Source organism: Xenopus laevis, chromosome 1S, assembly GCF_017654675.1.
Source record: "Xenopus laevis strain J_2021 chromosome 1S, Xenopus_laevis_v10.1, whole genome shotgun sequence".
NCBI classification, from domain to species: Eukaryota; Metazoa; Chordata; class Amphibia; order Anura; family Pipidae; genus Xenopus; species Xenopus laevis.
In genome coordinates this window covers 48,625,543-48,638,193 of record NC_054372.1, presented here as the reverse complement: position 1 = coordinate 48,638,193, position 12,651 = coordinate 48,625,543, and the positions used below count along the sequence as shown (strand labels likewise).

At 38.1% G+C, this 12,651-nt stretch overlaps 1 protein-coding gene across 5 annotated transcripts in view; it reads right to left on the bottom strand.

Annotated features, from left to right (window-relative positions):
- The window catches only part of LOC108704365 (type II inositol 3,4-bisphosphate 4-phosphatase), a 339,921-nt gene that overhangs the window by 29,935 nt on the left and 297,335 nt on the right, over positions 1-12,651 (bottom strand). For all 5 annotated transcript variants that reach the window (XM_041579561.1, XM_041579564.1, XM_041579563.1 and 2 more), the window contains 2 exons: positions 10,477-10,574; positions 735-847 (listed from right to left, as the gene is read on the bottom strand). In XM_041579561.1, coding sequence (XP_041435495.1) covers positions 735-847; positions 10,477-10,574 — 211 coding nt within the window. The remainder of the gene's footprint in view (positions 1-734; positions 848-10,476; positions 10,575-12,651) is intronic.

Here is a 12,651-nt window from a genome sequence, read left to right as displayed (position 1 = left end):
TGGTGTTATTTCAGAGAATTTTGGATGATGGGTTTCTAAATGACAGATTCAATACCCATGCTTAAAATGTGAAATAAAAAGCAATTATAGTGCTATAGTTCTACAACTAGGGGTGTATTTATTAACAATGGAGACAAACATCAACAGTGATGTTACCCATAGCAACCAATTAGATTTGAACAATCCCCTACAAGCAAATATCGAATTGGTTGATCCGAGCATTATACCAGTGATTTTTGTCTCCAATGTTAATAAATACAAACCCTTAATTCTTAACATTTTTTTTAGGTTTCTGGTTAAATGAATTTGGATCTTAAAGTTACCAGGAATTTTTTTCCATCCCTGGTAACTAAGGAGCTCCTAATGCCTGAGGCGAGTTTCTCAACTTTCCGCATGGCAGTGCTACCTCTGAATGCAGAAACCAGGCCTTGATAAGTCATTTTTATGCACTTTGCAGGCTGATTTCTGCATTGCCGCAGGCCTCTGCATTCCTTTTGGAGTTAGGCAGCGCTTGATCCAAGTGGTTGGGGTGGGGCACATACAGTAGGCAAAGTACTCTGGGGATTAAAAAATTATCCCTAAAGATCCTTCACCACAAAACACAAGAGTTGTAGATATTGTAATAATTTTAAGCAAATCCATATCCCAGTACTTCTCTCATATATACTGTATTGGGTTCAGGCACAATTATAATTTCCTTTTAAGGAACTTTGGTCCATTTTTGTCAGACTTACTGTAGCTGCCAACCACATAATTTCTACATTCTTCCTCTTTTTGGCTTGTGTATTTTGGTGTAGGTTTTCAAGGAGTTCCTTCAAATCACTCTGTTCCTGCATTAACTGTGGACCTAAAAAAACAGAATGCAAAATATAATTCCTCTGCCCTTGTTTTAGTCATTTTTTTCCAGATTCCTTCAATTGCTTGTTAATTTCATATCTGCCTGTGTCTCTATCATTCATACACAGGTAAGGGACCTAGGGTTTTCCTTGATAATGGACCTTTCTGTCATTTGGATCTTCATACCTTAACTCTACTAGAAAATCATTTAATTATCAAATAAACCAAATAGGCTGGTTTTGCTTCCAATAAGGATTAATTGTATCTTAGTTGGGGTCAAGTACAAGCCACTGTTTCATTACTATAGAGAAAAAGGAAATCATTTTTAAATTGGATTATTTTATTATAATAAAGTCTATGGGAAACAGCCTTTCTGTAATTCAGAGCTTTTTGGATTACAGGTTTCCCATACCTGTATCAAAAAACAAGAAAAAAAAGGACTTGTCAATAAATAAAATCTATGCACAAACCACTGCAGAATATGAAAAACAATCTTTATTGTCTGCCAAAAATAAAATAAAGCAAAATAATAATATTCTATAGCAGCTGCACTGTAGTTCAAAGTGGTATCATATTTAAAGAAAACAAACAGAAGTGCTGAATTGCACTAGCGTATTTAACCATAGCAACCAATCATAATTATAATTAGTTTTATAAGTCAGCTACAAGATAGAATGGGCATGTAAAGGCTGGTTGCTAGAGATAATTGGTAGAATTTAGTGCCTACGCTAGAAAGTAAGTCAAGTTAGATTTCACAAAATAATCAGCCATAGATTCAAATACTTTAATCATGACTATTTAATTATAAAATGCAAATGAAAACATGCACAAAATAAAAAATATATAATATCTCATTAACACACACTTAACTAAAAATACCAGCCCTGTATTCAGGAGAGGTAGGCAGGGGGCACACAGCCCCCCCCCCCCCTTTCTTTCCATTCCCAAACTTGCGCACACATGTTAGAAAGCAACTGCATTGTGATCTGCACCTTGCACTGGATTTTCATGAAAAATTGTCCCTAAAAAAAAATCTGACCCCTAATATGGTTGCCTCTTACTAAAAAATAAATAAAAATAAAGCAGACCAAAGAAATTAATGCTTTCAAGTTCAATGTTGTTAAGAATGGAAGAGTGTAAAGGAATATGAAGAATGGTTTTATTTTTACCTACACATCTGAGGTTTTTGAGATGAAGTGAACTCATAACTTCATCATTATGTCTGTGCTCTGGGGAAAATGGATTTTGTGGATTTTGTTTGAATGGCTAAGCACTGGCTCTCTTTGATATTAACACTTCAGGCTATTGTGTAGCATCTGCTTTGCAGTATTTTATTTCTGCTTAATTTATTTTGTGTGGATCTGCAGTTGTTAGATACCCTGCTATACTGCTAAGTTAAGATACTTGAGTAACACTGTAGGGCAGGGGTGTCCAAACTGCGGCCCGAGGGCCACATGCAGCCCAGGATGCATATGAATGTGGCCCAGCTTGAAATGCTTGGTTCCCGAGGAAATAGGAGGAGGGGGGACTCTGCCCATTGCCCAGTTAGTAATAATAATATAATAATAAGTCTATTAAATATCCAGGTGTCCCATATTCCAGTGTATAGCTCCATCTGGTTATCCAACTGGCATTGTAGTTCTTTTCTGTGTATTTCCTTTACTGTTACAAATCAAACGTGTTTGTGTATTTCATGTGTGGCCCCAGACAATTTTTCTTTTTCCAATGTGGCCCGGCGAGCCAAAAGTTTGGACACCCCTGCTGTAGGGTATGGAATAGATTAAAGCCAAAGGTAAAGAAGAGGCACCTGAGATGTGGCTGAGAAGTGTGGGCGAGATAAAGCAGATATCCATTGTAAAGCAAAAGGTGCAATGCTTCTACTGTGGTGTGACTAGAGATGTAGGGGCAAATTTACTAAAGGGCGAAGTGGCTAATGCTAGCGAAAATTCGACATCGTGAAGTCATTTTGCCACTTCCCCGATTTACTAACGCTCCCTGGGGTAACTTCGCTAGCAAAGTAGACAGACTTTAGTGCTACTTCGCACCCTAACGCCAGGCGAAGTTGCTCTCAGGCGAAGGGACGTAACTATGCTAATTCATTAACTTGCGGATTTTACTGAACGTTACCTCTTGCGCCAGACTTGCCTTCGCCACCTCAGACCAGGCGAAATGCTATAGAGTGGATAGGACTTGCTTCAAAAAAAGTTGACATTTTTTCTAAGTTCCAAAAAATGCTGGCGTCTTACTTTGTAAGGGTGATAGTCTGAAAAAGATCGTACATTTTTTTGGGGGTACCCTCCTTCCCCCCCTACATTTCCTAACCTGTCCTGTTTGGCAGTGCAAAAACCAGGTATTCAATATATTTATTGACAGGGGCCTTGTCCCAGTAGTGGCCTAAAGACGCATCTCCTCCTGACCCACATTTGGAGACTCCAAGAGGTTTGTATACTTTTAAATGGATTGGGTTTGGGAAGATCTGGTAGTGTTAGGGTGTGGAAGGGTGTGCTTGGATTTATGGCATGCTCTATTTATTTAGAAGACCTTTTTCAATTTAGAACCACCGTCTACTTATTGGATGGACACAACTCCATGGGGGGCCTGACAGCAAGTGGAATAATTACTAGGAGATGGTAACATAATATTAGGAAAATCCTTGGACAGGCTTCAGTTCCAAAGGCTCCTTCGAAACAATTCTGAAAAGAGTTACATAAACTGAATATCATATTAAACTAAACTATTAAACTAAAGCTTTAAAAAGAAGTAAGATAGAAATTATTTTTTTACTAGTCCATGTCAACCACTGCCTTTAGCAGTGAAGATCTGTGCCTCAGCAAATATCCATAGTAGCTCCCCGTTTTCTTTTGTGCAGTTCTACAATGCATGCTTTAGGTTGCTATAAATTACCTGAGCTTAGGGACTGACCCAAAATATACTGTATGCATAGATTAGGATGTCACAATATAAGATGAGCAGTGCATTCTGCACATTCATTTAATATTCATTCCCTGTGGCATCATCTTATATGACAGAATCATTGGATTATGCTTGATAAATTCAAGCAAGCCCTAACCTTAGCTTCTAAACCAGCTGTCCAGAGCACAGTGAGCATGTGCATTGTCACTGACGAAACATTCAACATGGTCAGCTCCGGTGGAGAAATGTGAAAGAAAATCATTACTGTTATAGGACTGTTGGTACAGTATGTTCAGGATATAGTATACAACACTTTTAGCCATATTCTTTCTGAAGCATCTGTGCTGCTTTAACTGCAGTTAGCAAATCATAATTCTTTGACTAAAGTTTCTCAGAATTGTTATAGGAACATGCATGTAGGTTTTTAACATCTTATTTGAGATGCCCTGTCAATTGAGATTTTTAGAAAAGATGCAACCCCTTTGTGAGTATAAGAAAATGTTATTTTAAGTTATCTAAAAATGTATCCTCACAAATGAGAAACTTTAGGAAATAATCTCAATGAAACATTTCCCTGTCACACCTTAATGGGCTTTTCTGCTCCACCAAATTCTATAGCAAGCAAAAGCTTTTGCTGAAGATCCATTAAATGGGGAAATACAAAACTGTATTTGTTAAATAGGCAGCCACTGGACTATCACAATATTGTGCTTGAATTATGTTCTAATAATGCATGTAAATTTGGAATTATAGGGGAAGAGAAGGAGTTGACAATGACAATGTAGCGAGATTTGCTAATGACAATGTTATGCATATTAGAATGGCTAAGACAGGTAGTGTAAGAGGAATGCCCACTCACTTGATATTCTAATAACTACAAAATATGTTTGTGTATTTTTAAGAACTCAAAAGGTGTCTATACTCAGTTGAATCTCTAAATAGAAACCACCGCAGCCAGGTGTCCCTAAAGCTGGAATGCTGTTTTCCTGAAAATGTGGATAATTCCTCAAATTTAGCTATCTCATTGACTTTATCTATCCAGTTCTTAGGAGTCGGGGAGGTAGAGGATTTCCATAGTCTAGGAATAAGTATCTTGGCAGCATTACGTAAGTGCCGTTCTCGTGCAAAATCAGGAACGCCTTCCATGTTTTCCGTGTCCCAGAATAGTAGAATTCGAGCAGGTATATCCCTACGTAGAATCTGAGAGCATGCTTGTATAATTATTGGCCCATATCCTGTGAGATTGGGGCATTCCCAGAATATGTGGAGCAATGTTCCCACCTTTGCAACTCCAACAAGTGTTGCTTGTAGCCGGGTATATCTTGTTTAATCTGAAAGGAGTGTAATACCATCTACTCAAAATTTTATAGTTAAGTTCTTGGATCGCGTTCCGAGGCTTTTAAGAAAGGTATCACTCTTGCAAGTGTAACATCAAGCATGTTACATATAAGAGATATTATATGCTTTGGTGAATTGTTATGGCTACACAGCTTTTCGAACGGGTGAGGGATCTTCAGAGTTTACTGGATCCTCCTAGATAACCATAGAAATGCTTGAGCTGACAGTATTGATAGTCCTGCAAATCTGCCATGTCTGAGGAGTGGCAGGTCAGCCAGTTGTCCTTTCTCCATTATATGGATAAACTGCAGATGTCCATTGACCATTGAATGCATTAAGTTTAAGTGTGGAGGGAAATGCAGGGTTGTTTGTGATCGGTACCAGCGGCAAAGGAAAGGCTGAAATTTGGGGGTGTCCGCTGGCCAGGTTGTCATAGTGCTTTTACGTAATGGATGTGAATTATGTAGTATCCTGCGGTAGGTTTTGTCAATCCACGGCAAATGAATCAAATGTGTAGCAGTAGATTGTTGCTCTATCTCTATCCATTCTTTACTGTCTAAGTGATGGGACCAGTCAATTATCCTGGAGAGTAACACTGCTTTTAAGTATCTGGTACAGTCATGAATAGGCGATTCATGTCAAGGTGGAGAAACCATCCCTTAACAGAGGTGGGGGTCTTCAACACCACCTGTCTGCTGCATACAATGCTGTTCTAACATCTGTACCCAGGCAGTTTCAGAACACTTCACACATCCATTCAGGCAACTCTCACAAGTAACACCTGTTTCTAGGAGTTGCATGACACATTGGATAATCCTATAACAGTAACTACACAGAATCAACACCTCTGTGAATTTCTTCGGATGTCTCCTCTTTGAAGAGATTTGGAAGAGTTTATATGACGAGAACTTCCCACACCAGTCAGTTGAACTGAAGAAGCTGCTCGGATGAGTAGTGAAACGTCTTCATTGATTACTTAGCAAGTCCTGTTGTTTTTAGATTTACCTATACTAGATATACCATGACCTGGATGAATGAAAATATTCTTAGTCTAAACTAAAGGTCACTCTGAAAAGCAGCTGCATTATGTCAAGTATCTGTGAATAGTGCAAGAAATCTTTTTTCCCATATACATTTCTAGAAATGCCTGCGTGGAACCAGTACTATGTTATGTATTTTCAAGCAAAATCATCAGTGCACATCTCAGTTTGTTATGTGTAATGATCTATATTGTGTGCGTGCATATATTTGCTATCATTTGTATTTGCATAAAAAGTGCACAGTTTAGAGAAGTGATTCCCAAACTAAAAGTGCTAAAGAAATCTAGGGGGAAATTTGGAAAGAACAATTATGTAGTAGATATCTGTTTCACATATCTTTAATCTTATGAGGCCTGGACTGGCAACCAGTGGATTCTGGCAAATGCCAGAGGGGCTGTTTTAAGATGCCATAGATGTTTGTACATAGTTTGTACTGGAAATGCCAGCACCTATTTTGAATTCCAGTGCAGGCCTGACAGTCAGTGGTGTAACTAGATGCTACTGGGCCCCTGGCATATTAATTTTATGGCAATATATTCAGAGGTTGTCCTAATTTACCATTATATGTGGAAATTGCTCATATATTAGGGCATAATGGGCCCCCATACCTCTGAGCCCCCTGCAGCTGCAGGGTCTTCTTTCTCTGTAGTTACACCCCTGCTGACTGTTATTCTTTAAGAGAATGCAATGTGTTGTAGCCCACCCGCACAACCCTGGCCTTCAGCAGTTCAGTGCCTGGTGCACGGTGTTGCTTGACAAAGGGGTCTGACCCCGAAATGTTGCACGTTTGCAGAATAAATACGCAAGGGTATAACCCTGCTGTTACTTGCCTTTGAGTGCCAGTGTTTTCTTGGATATTCTTTAAGAGAAGCAATGTACAAATATTGGGCATCAAAGTGGCCAACTGATAAAGCTTGAAAACCCCTGGCTTAGAGGGACCCCTGCTTCAAGGCCAATGACAGCTGCACTCCTAAGGGGATGGGTAAATCTACTTTTTTGTGCATACTACTTTTGCAGGCTACTAAGGTGGGTGCCAGCATCTACACGTGAAAGTGAATGGACTCAACTAACGTTATTAAAACTTACATTACATTACTTTATAAGATGAAGGGGAAATTCTTGAGATTCTAGAGTATGACGTCATCCCTGTTTTAAGGTACTTAAAGTCAAGGGTTCGAAAATCTGTTTGACAATAGATTACATGGGATACAAAGCAATTTTGTTGCAGGTGCAATAAGGCCCTGCAGCTTTTGGAATGTTTTCAGAAATCCATAATTTGTACACGATTTAGACAGGAAAGTGTTTTACTGATTGAGAGTCCTGGCTGCTGCACTGCTTGCTCTTCACTTTACAAATTCCATTATTTCACCACCTTAAATTAATGAATCCCCTGCATCCTTTTTTAAGTAATGAAATCTTGTTTATTCTTTTCTCTGCAGTTAATCCTTAAAGCACAAGGGAGAAGGATTTAAGAAAAAAGTACATTCTATAAAATGATGATCAGCCCGTGATGCTTACTGTTGCTATGTAAACACAATGCGTGCCTTTATTTACTGCAAATAAATGTGTTTATAGATACAAGCTATATAAAGTTTTTAACTAGCTGTTTATTCCACTGTTGCTATTGAACTTGCATTATATTTTACACTTTCATTTTACTTCATGTCAGGCCTTTAAACAGCAGTCACGTCTGACAGACTTTTATTAAAAATAATGAATCCTGTGGAGCAGAAATGGGCAGTAAATCTCCTTAGCATTGTTAGCCAAAGCAGTGCAGTGTATAGTTATTCATACAAGAACTTGATGTTATCATGACCTAACGTTCGATTTTTACATACTTTCGGATTTTTTACTGCCACTCGCCTTGTTTTAGCAGCATCTATAATGCTGTTTTATTATCTAAGTGTATTTGTTTGCACAGCTGAGGTTCTTCCATTAATACACAACTTTAACCATAACTAATCCAAACTGTTAAGTGAAGCATATTAAAAGAACATTACAGAGATAATTAAAAATAATTGTATAAATACAGTGGAACACAATTTTAAAGGAAACTGTAATAACATAATGAATCCCTTTTATAATAGTATATATATTAAATGTTCAGGCTCAGACTTGAACTATTTTTACAGTTTGATTTGGAAGTCACACAATGTATTCTCTGCAAGTGCCAGCATTGGTAGTTCTAGGGACAGCATACTGTAATATCTGGCAGTGTTATGGTCCTTAATCTGGAAAATGTTCTTCTCATGTTTGTCTGGGTTTCCCCTGAGTACTTTAATTACCTCTTATGTATAGAGGCATGTTCTTTCTTACATTCTTAAGACATTTACCTTAGTTTGCTTGTGTATATTTCAGCATTTCTATGACAGAAGTATGGTAGCAGAAAAAATATTCCATGTTCCACAGCCATAGGGCCAATGGCTAACTAAGTGATTTTGAGCATTTTGCTTGGCAGGTGAGTACAAAATGAATAAAATGTCCCTCATTTCATTCTAAGGCAATCAACTGAACATAGTTTGATGCAAGTATGACATTAACCTGTGAGTACAGTAATATGAATATTACTTTTTAGAACTGCACACTTTAATAATGAGGAAATATATGCAGAATAATAAACATATGAATAGGAATTGATATATATTCTGGTAACTTGTCATTTTTAAACATTGGATCATAAACCTAAAATACAGTACCATTCTGCAAGGTGAAGAGAAGTTAGAGAATATAGTTGGTAATAAGGTATGGTTGTTTGTGGAGAGGAGATTTATAGATTTGGAAGTTATAAAGAGGCAGAAAAAAAGAGAAATAAGAAGAGGTTTGTTGGAAATATCCTCTGTATTAACTCATACACTGCAAAATGTAAAAAAGTTGGCAAAATTGTAAGGGTACATTTATATGCCTTGTGCAGAGATCAGAACTTGAGTAATGTAGTTTAAGGGACCAAAATTCATCTGTAAGGTGAATAATTTAAGACAAATTCTAGTTCCACATGTTTTGGGATTCCAAAAGGACAGGGTGGCAATTAACACAAGTGCAGGGGAAAGAATAAAGGCTTATTTTGGTGCAATACAGGTAAAGTGTGCTGAACATTTTTGCAGTACATAGGACAGACAACACTGTAAGGGGTAAAAATAAAGAATGTATTTTTATAATATAAATAGTTTGGCTATGCTGTAGTGCACCCAGTAGGTGGTGCCTAGTCCACCTTAGAGACCATATAAGACAATGCCTTACTGAGGCACCTCCTCTTTTGGCCTGCAAGATCTAGTAGCAGCAGCAGAGTGAAATGGCCAGGCCCTTGGGAAGGTTGGTACCATTCGGGCTAGCTAGTGGATAGCAGTGGCAAGTGCATTCACTGTAGGAGTTAATGTTAGAAAGGGCTAGCAAGCATGGGCAGCCTGTTGCCCCAACAAGGAGTAATAGTTTGGGCTACAGCCCTGAGATGATTGTGCACCAGAGATAGGGAATTGAGCATTCAGGTGTAGGTTAGTAGAGAGCCTGTGAAAAAAGCTTGGGCATTACAAGCAAGGCCTCGGCAGAGAATTGGGGTAAGAGTTACTTAGCAAAAAGGGGCCCCTGTACAACTATTGACACTCCTGCCAATGCATCTTACATGACAAGTGCCCTGGAGGCTTCAGATGGGAGAAAGCTGTGTATGTGTGTGAGTAACTTATAAAGAGCCAGATTCAATTCACCGAGAAAAAGGTTTATCATGTGAAAAGTCATGGACGAGATTCAATTCAATTCAGAAAAATGTATCTCATGGTTTATCACGTGAAAACTCTATAGAAGTTGACAAGAAAAAACTGGATCTGAAGTAGGAGAAAAGTTTTTTCTCCTCAAATTGAATCTTGTCCATGACTTTTCATGTGATAAACGATGAGATAACTTTTACTCACTGAATTAAATCTGGCCCATTGTGTGACTAAGGTCTTTGTTGGCAACCAGTGCCCAGTCTGACTGTCAGATGTTTCTCTGCAAGAGGCTGCTTCATCAATAAAAGTGTTTGAGTTTATTGCATTTATTGTGTGACAGGTGCGCACTAGCCACGAGTGGCCCTTTTACAACACTTGTAGAAAACTATGTTGGGTGGACCATGTAATACATATTTGGAAAACTCCAATAAATTAATGTGTGCTAAATCATTTCAAGAGATGTCATGGGGAAGACCCAGTGTGGGTCATTCACTTGTATTAAATTTTAAGGGAAATATTTATTAAAGGGCTAATTCTCACATTTACACTTTTATAAATAAATCCCTAACAATTCCATAAAATACAAAAATCACTCAAGCTCTAGTTTCACTGTGTGATAAACATGCCCCTAAGTTTGATAATATACTTACACTCCGAAGGAACTTTTTCAGTACACATTCTATAATATTCTTCCAAATGTTCCAAATTTTCCTGATTAATGCTTTCTTGTAAAGACGTATCGCCAAATCTGCAAATGGGAAAATTAAACTTTGGCACCATTAGTAAAAGCAGAGCACAATGTTTTATAAACCATGTGATAAACAGTTTCGTCAGAGTAATTCAAGAAATCATGGTCAATACCATAGAGCTTTAAAAACACTAGCAAAATCGCAAAGTTCTAAAAGGGAGGCAAAATTATGCACACTTGGGGCGGGGGATAAAATAACAGTTACAAAGAGAAAAACTATTTGCACAAATAGGAATTACAATTTGCATCTCACAATATAATATTCTTCCTTAGACTGTTATTGAATTGCAAATTTCAATTGCACATAGTTACATAGTTAAATTGGGTTGAAAAAAAAACAAAGTCCATCAAGTTCAACCCCTCCAAATGAAAACCCAGCTTTCTTCCCCCCCTCCCTACTTTTAATTAAATTCTATATATCCATATTTATACTAACTATAGAGCTTAGTATCACAATAGCCTTTGATATTATGTCTGTCCAAAAAATCATCCAAGCCATTCTTAAAGGCATTAACTGAATAAGCCATCACAACATCACCCGGCAGTGCATTCCACAACCTCACTGTCCTGACTGTGAAGAACCCCCTACGTTGCTTCAAATGAAAGTTCTTTTCTTCTAGTCTAAAGGGGTGGCCTCTGGTACTGTGATCCACTTTATGGGTAAAAAGGTCCCCTGATATTTGTCTATAATGTCCTCTAATGTACTTGTAAAGTGTAATCATGTCCCCTCGCAAGCGCCTTTTTTCCAGAGAAAACAACCCCAACCTTGACAGTCTCCCCTCATAATTTAAGTCTTCCATCCCTCTAACCAATTTAGTTGCACTTAGTCTCTGCACTCTCTCCAGCTCATTTATATCCCTCTTAAGGACTGGAGTCCAAAACTGCACTGCATACTCCAGATGAGGCCTCACCAGGGACCTATAAAGAGGCATAATTATGATTTCATCCCTTGAGTTAATGCCCTTTTTTATTCAAGACAGAACTTTATTTGCTTTAGTAGCCACAGAATGACACTACCCAGAATTAGACAACGTGTTATCTACAAAGACCCCTAGATCCTTCTCATTTAAGGAAACTCCCAACACACTGCCATTTAGTGTATAACTTGCAGTTATATTATTTTTGCCAAAGTGCATAACCTTGCATTTATCAACATTGAACCTCATTTTCCAGTTTGTTGCCCAGTTTTCCAGTTTAGACAAATCACTCTGCAAAGTGGCAGCATCCTGCATGGAACCTATAGTTCTGCACAATTTAGTATCATCTGCAAAAATAGAAACAGTACTTTCAGTCCCCACCTCCAGGTTAATAATCAAGTTGAAAAGCAAGGGACCTAGTACAGAGCCCTGCGGTACTCCACTAACAACACTGGTCCAATTAGAAAATTTTCCATTTACCACCACTCTTTGTAGTCTATCTTTTAGCCAGTTCTCTATCCAGGTACAAATACTATGTTCCAGGCCAACATTCCTTAATTTAACCAGTAACCTTTGTGTGGCACTGTATCAAATGCTTTAGCAAAGTATGCACATCCACTAAATCACATCCACTGCCATTCCAGAATCGAGGTCTCTACTTACCTTCTCATAAAAAAAAATTAAGTTAGTCTGGCAAGATCTATTACGCATTAAACCATGCTGGCACAAACTCATAGTATTATGATTTGCTATGAAGTCCAGTATCTTATCCTTTATTAACCCTTCGAAAAGCTAACTGGCCATTGTGCACTTTTAAAGGGATACTGTCATGGGAACATTTTTTTTCCCCCAAAACGCATCAGTGCTGCTCCAGCTGAATTCTGCAATGAAATACATTTATCAAAAGAGCAAACAGATTATATTTAATTTTGAAATTTGACATGGGGCTAGACATATTGTCAGTTGACTTGTGCTCTGATAAACTTCAGTCTCTCTTTACTGCTGTTCTGCAAGTTGGAATGATATCACCCCCTCCCTTTCCAGAACAATGGGAAGGTAACAAGATAGCAGCTCCCTAACACAAGATAACATGATGTCTGGTAGATCTACTCAAGAGTAAAATCCAGGTCCCACTGTAACACATTCAGTTACATTGAGTA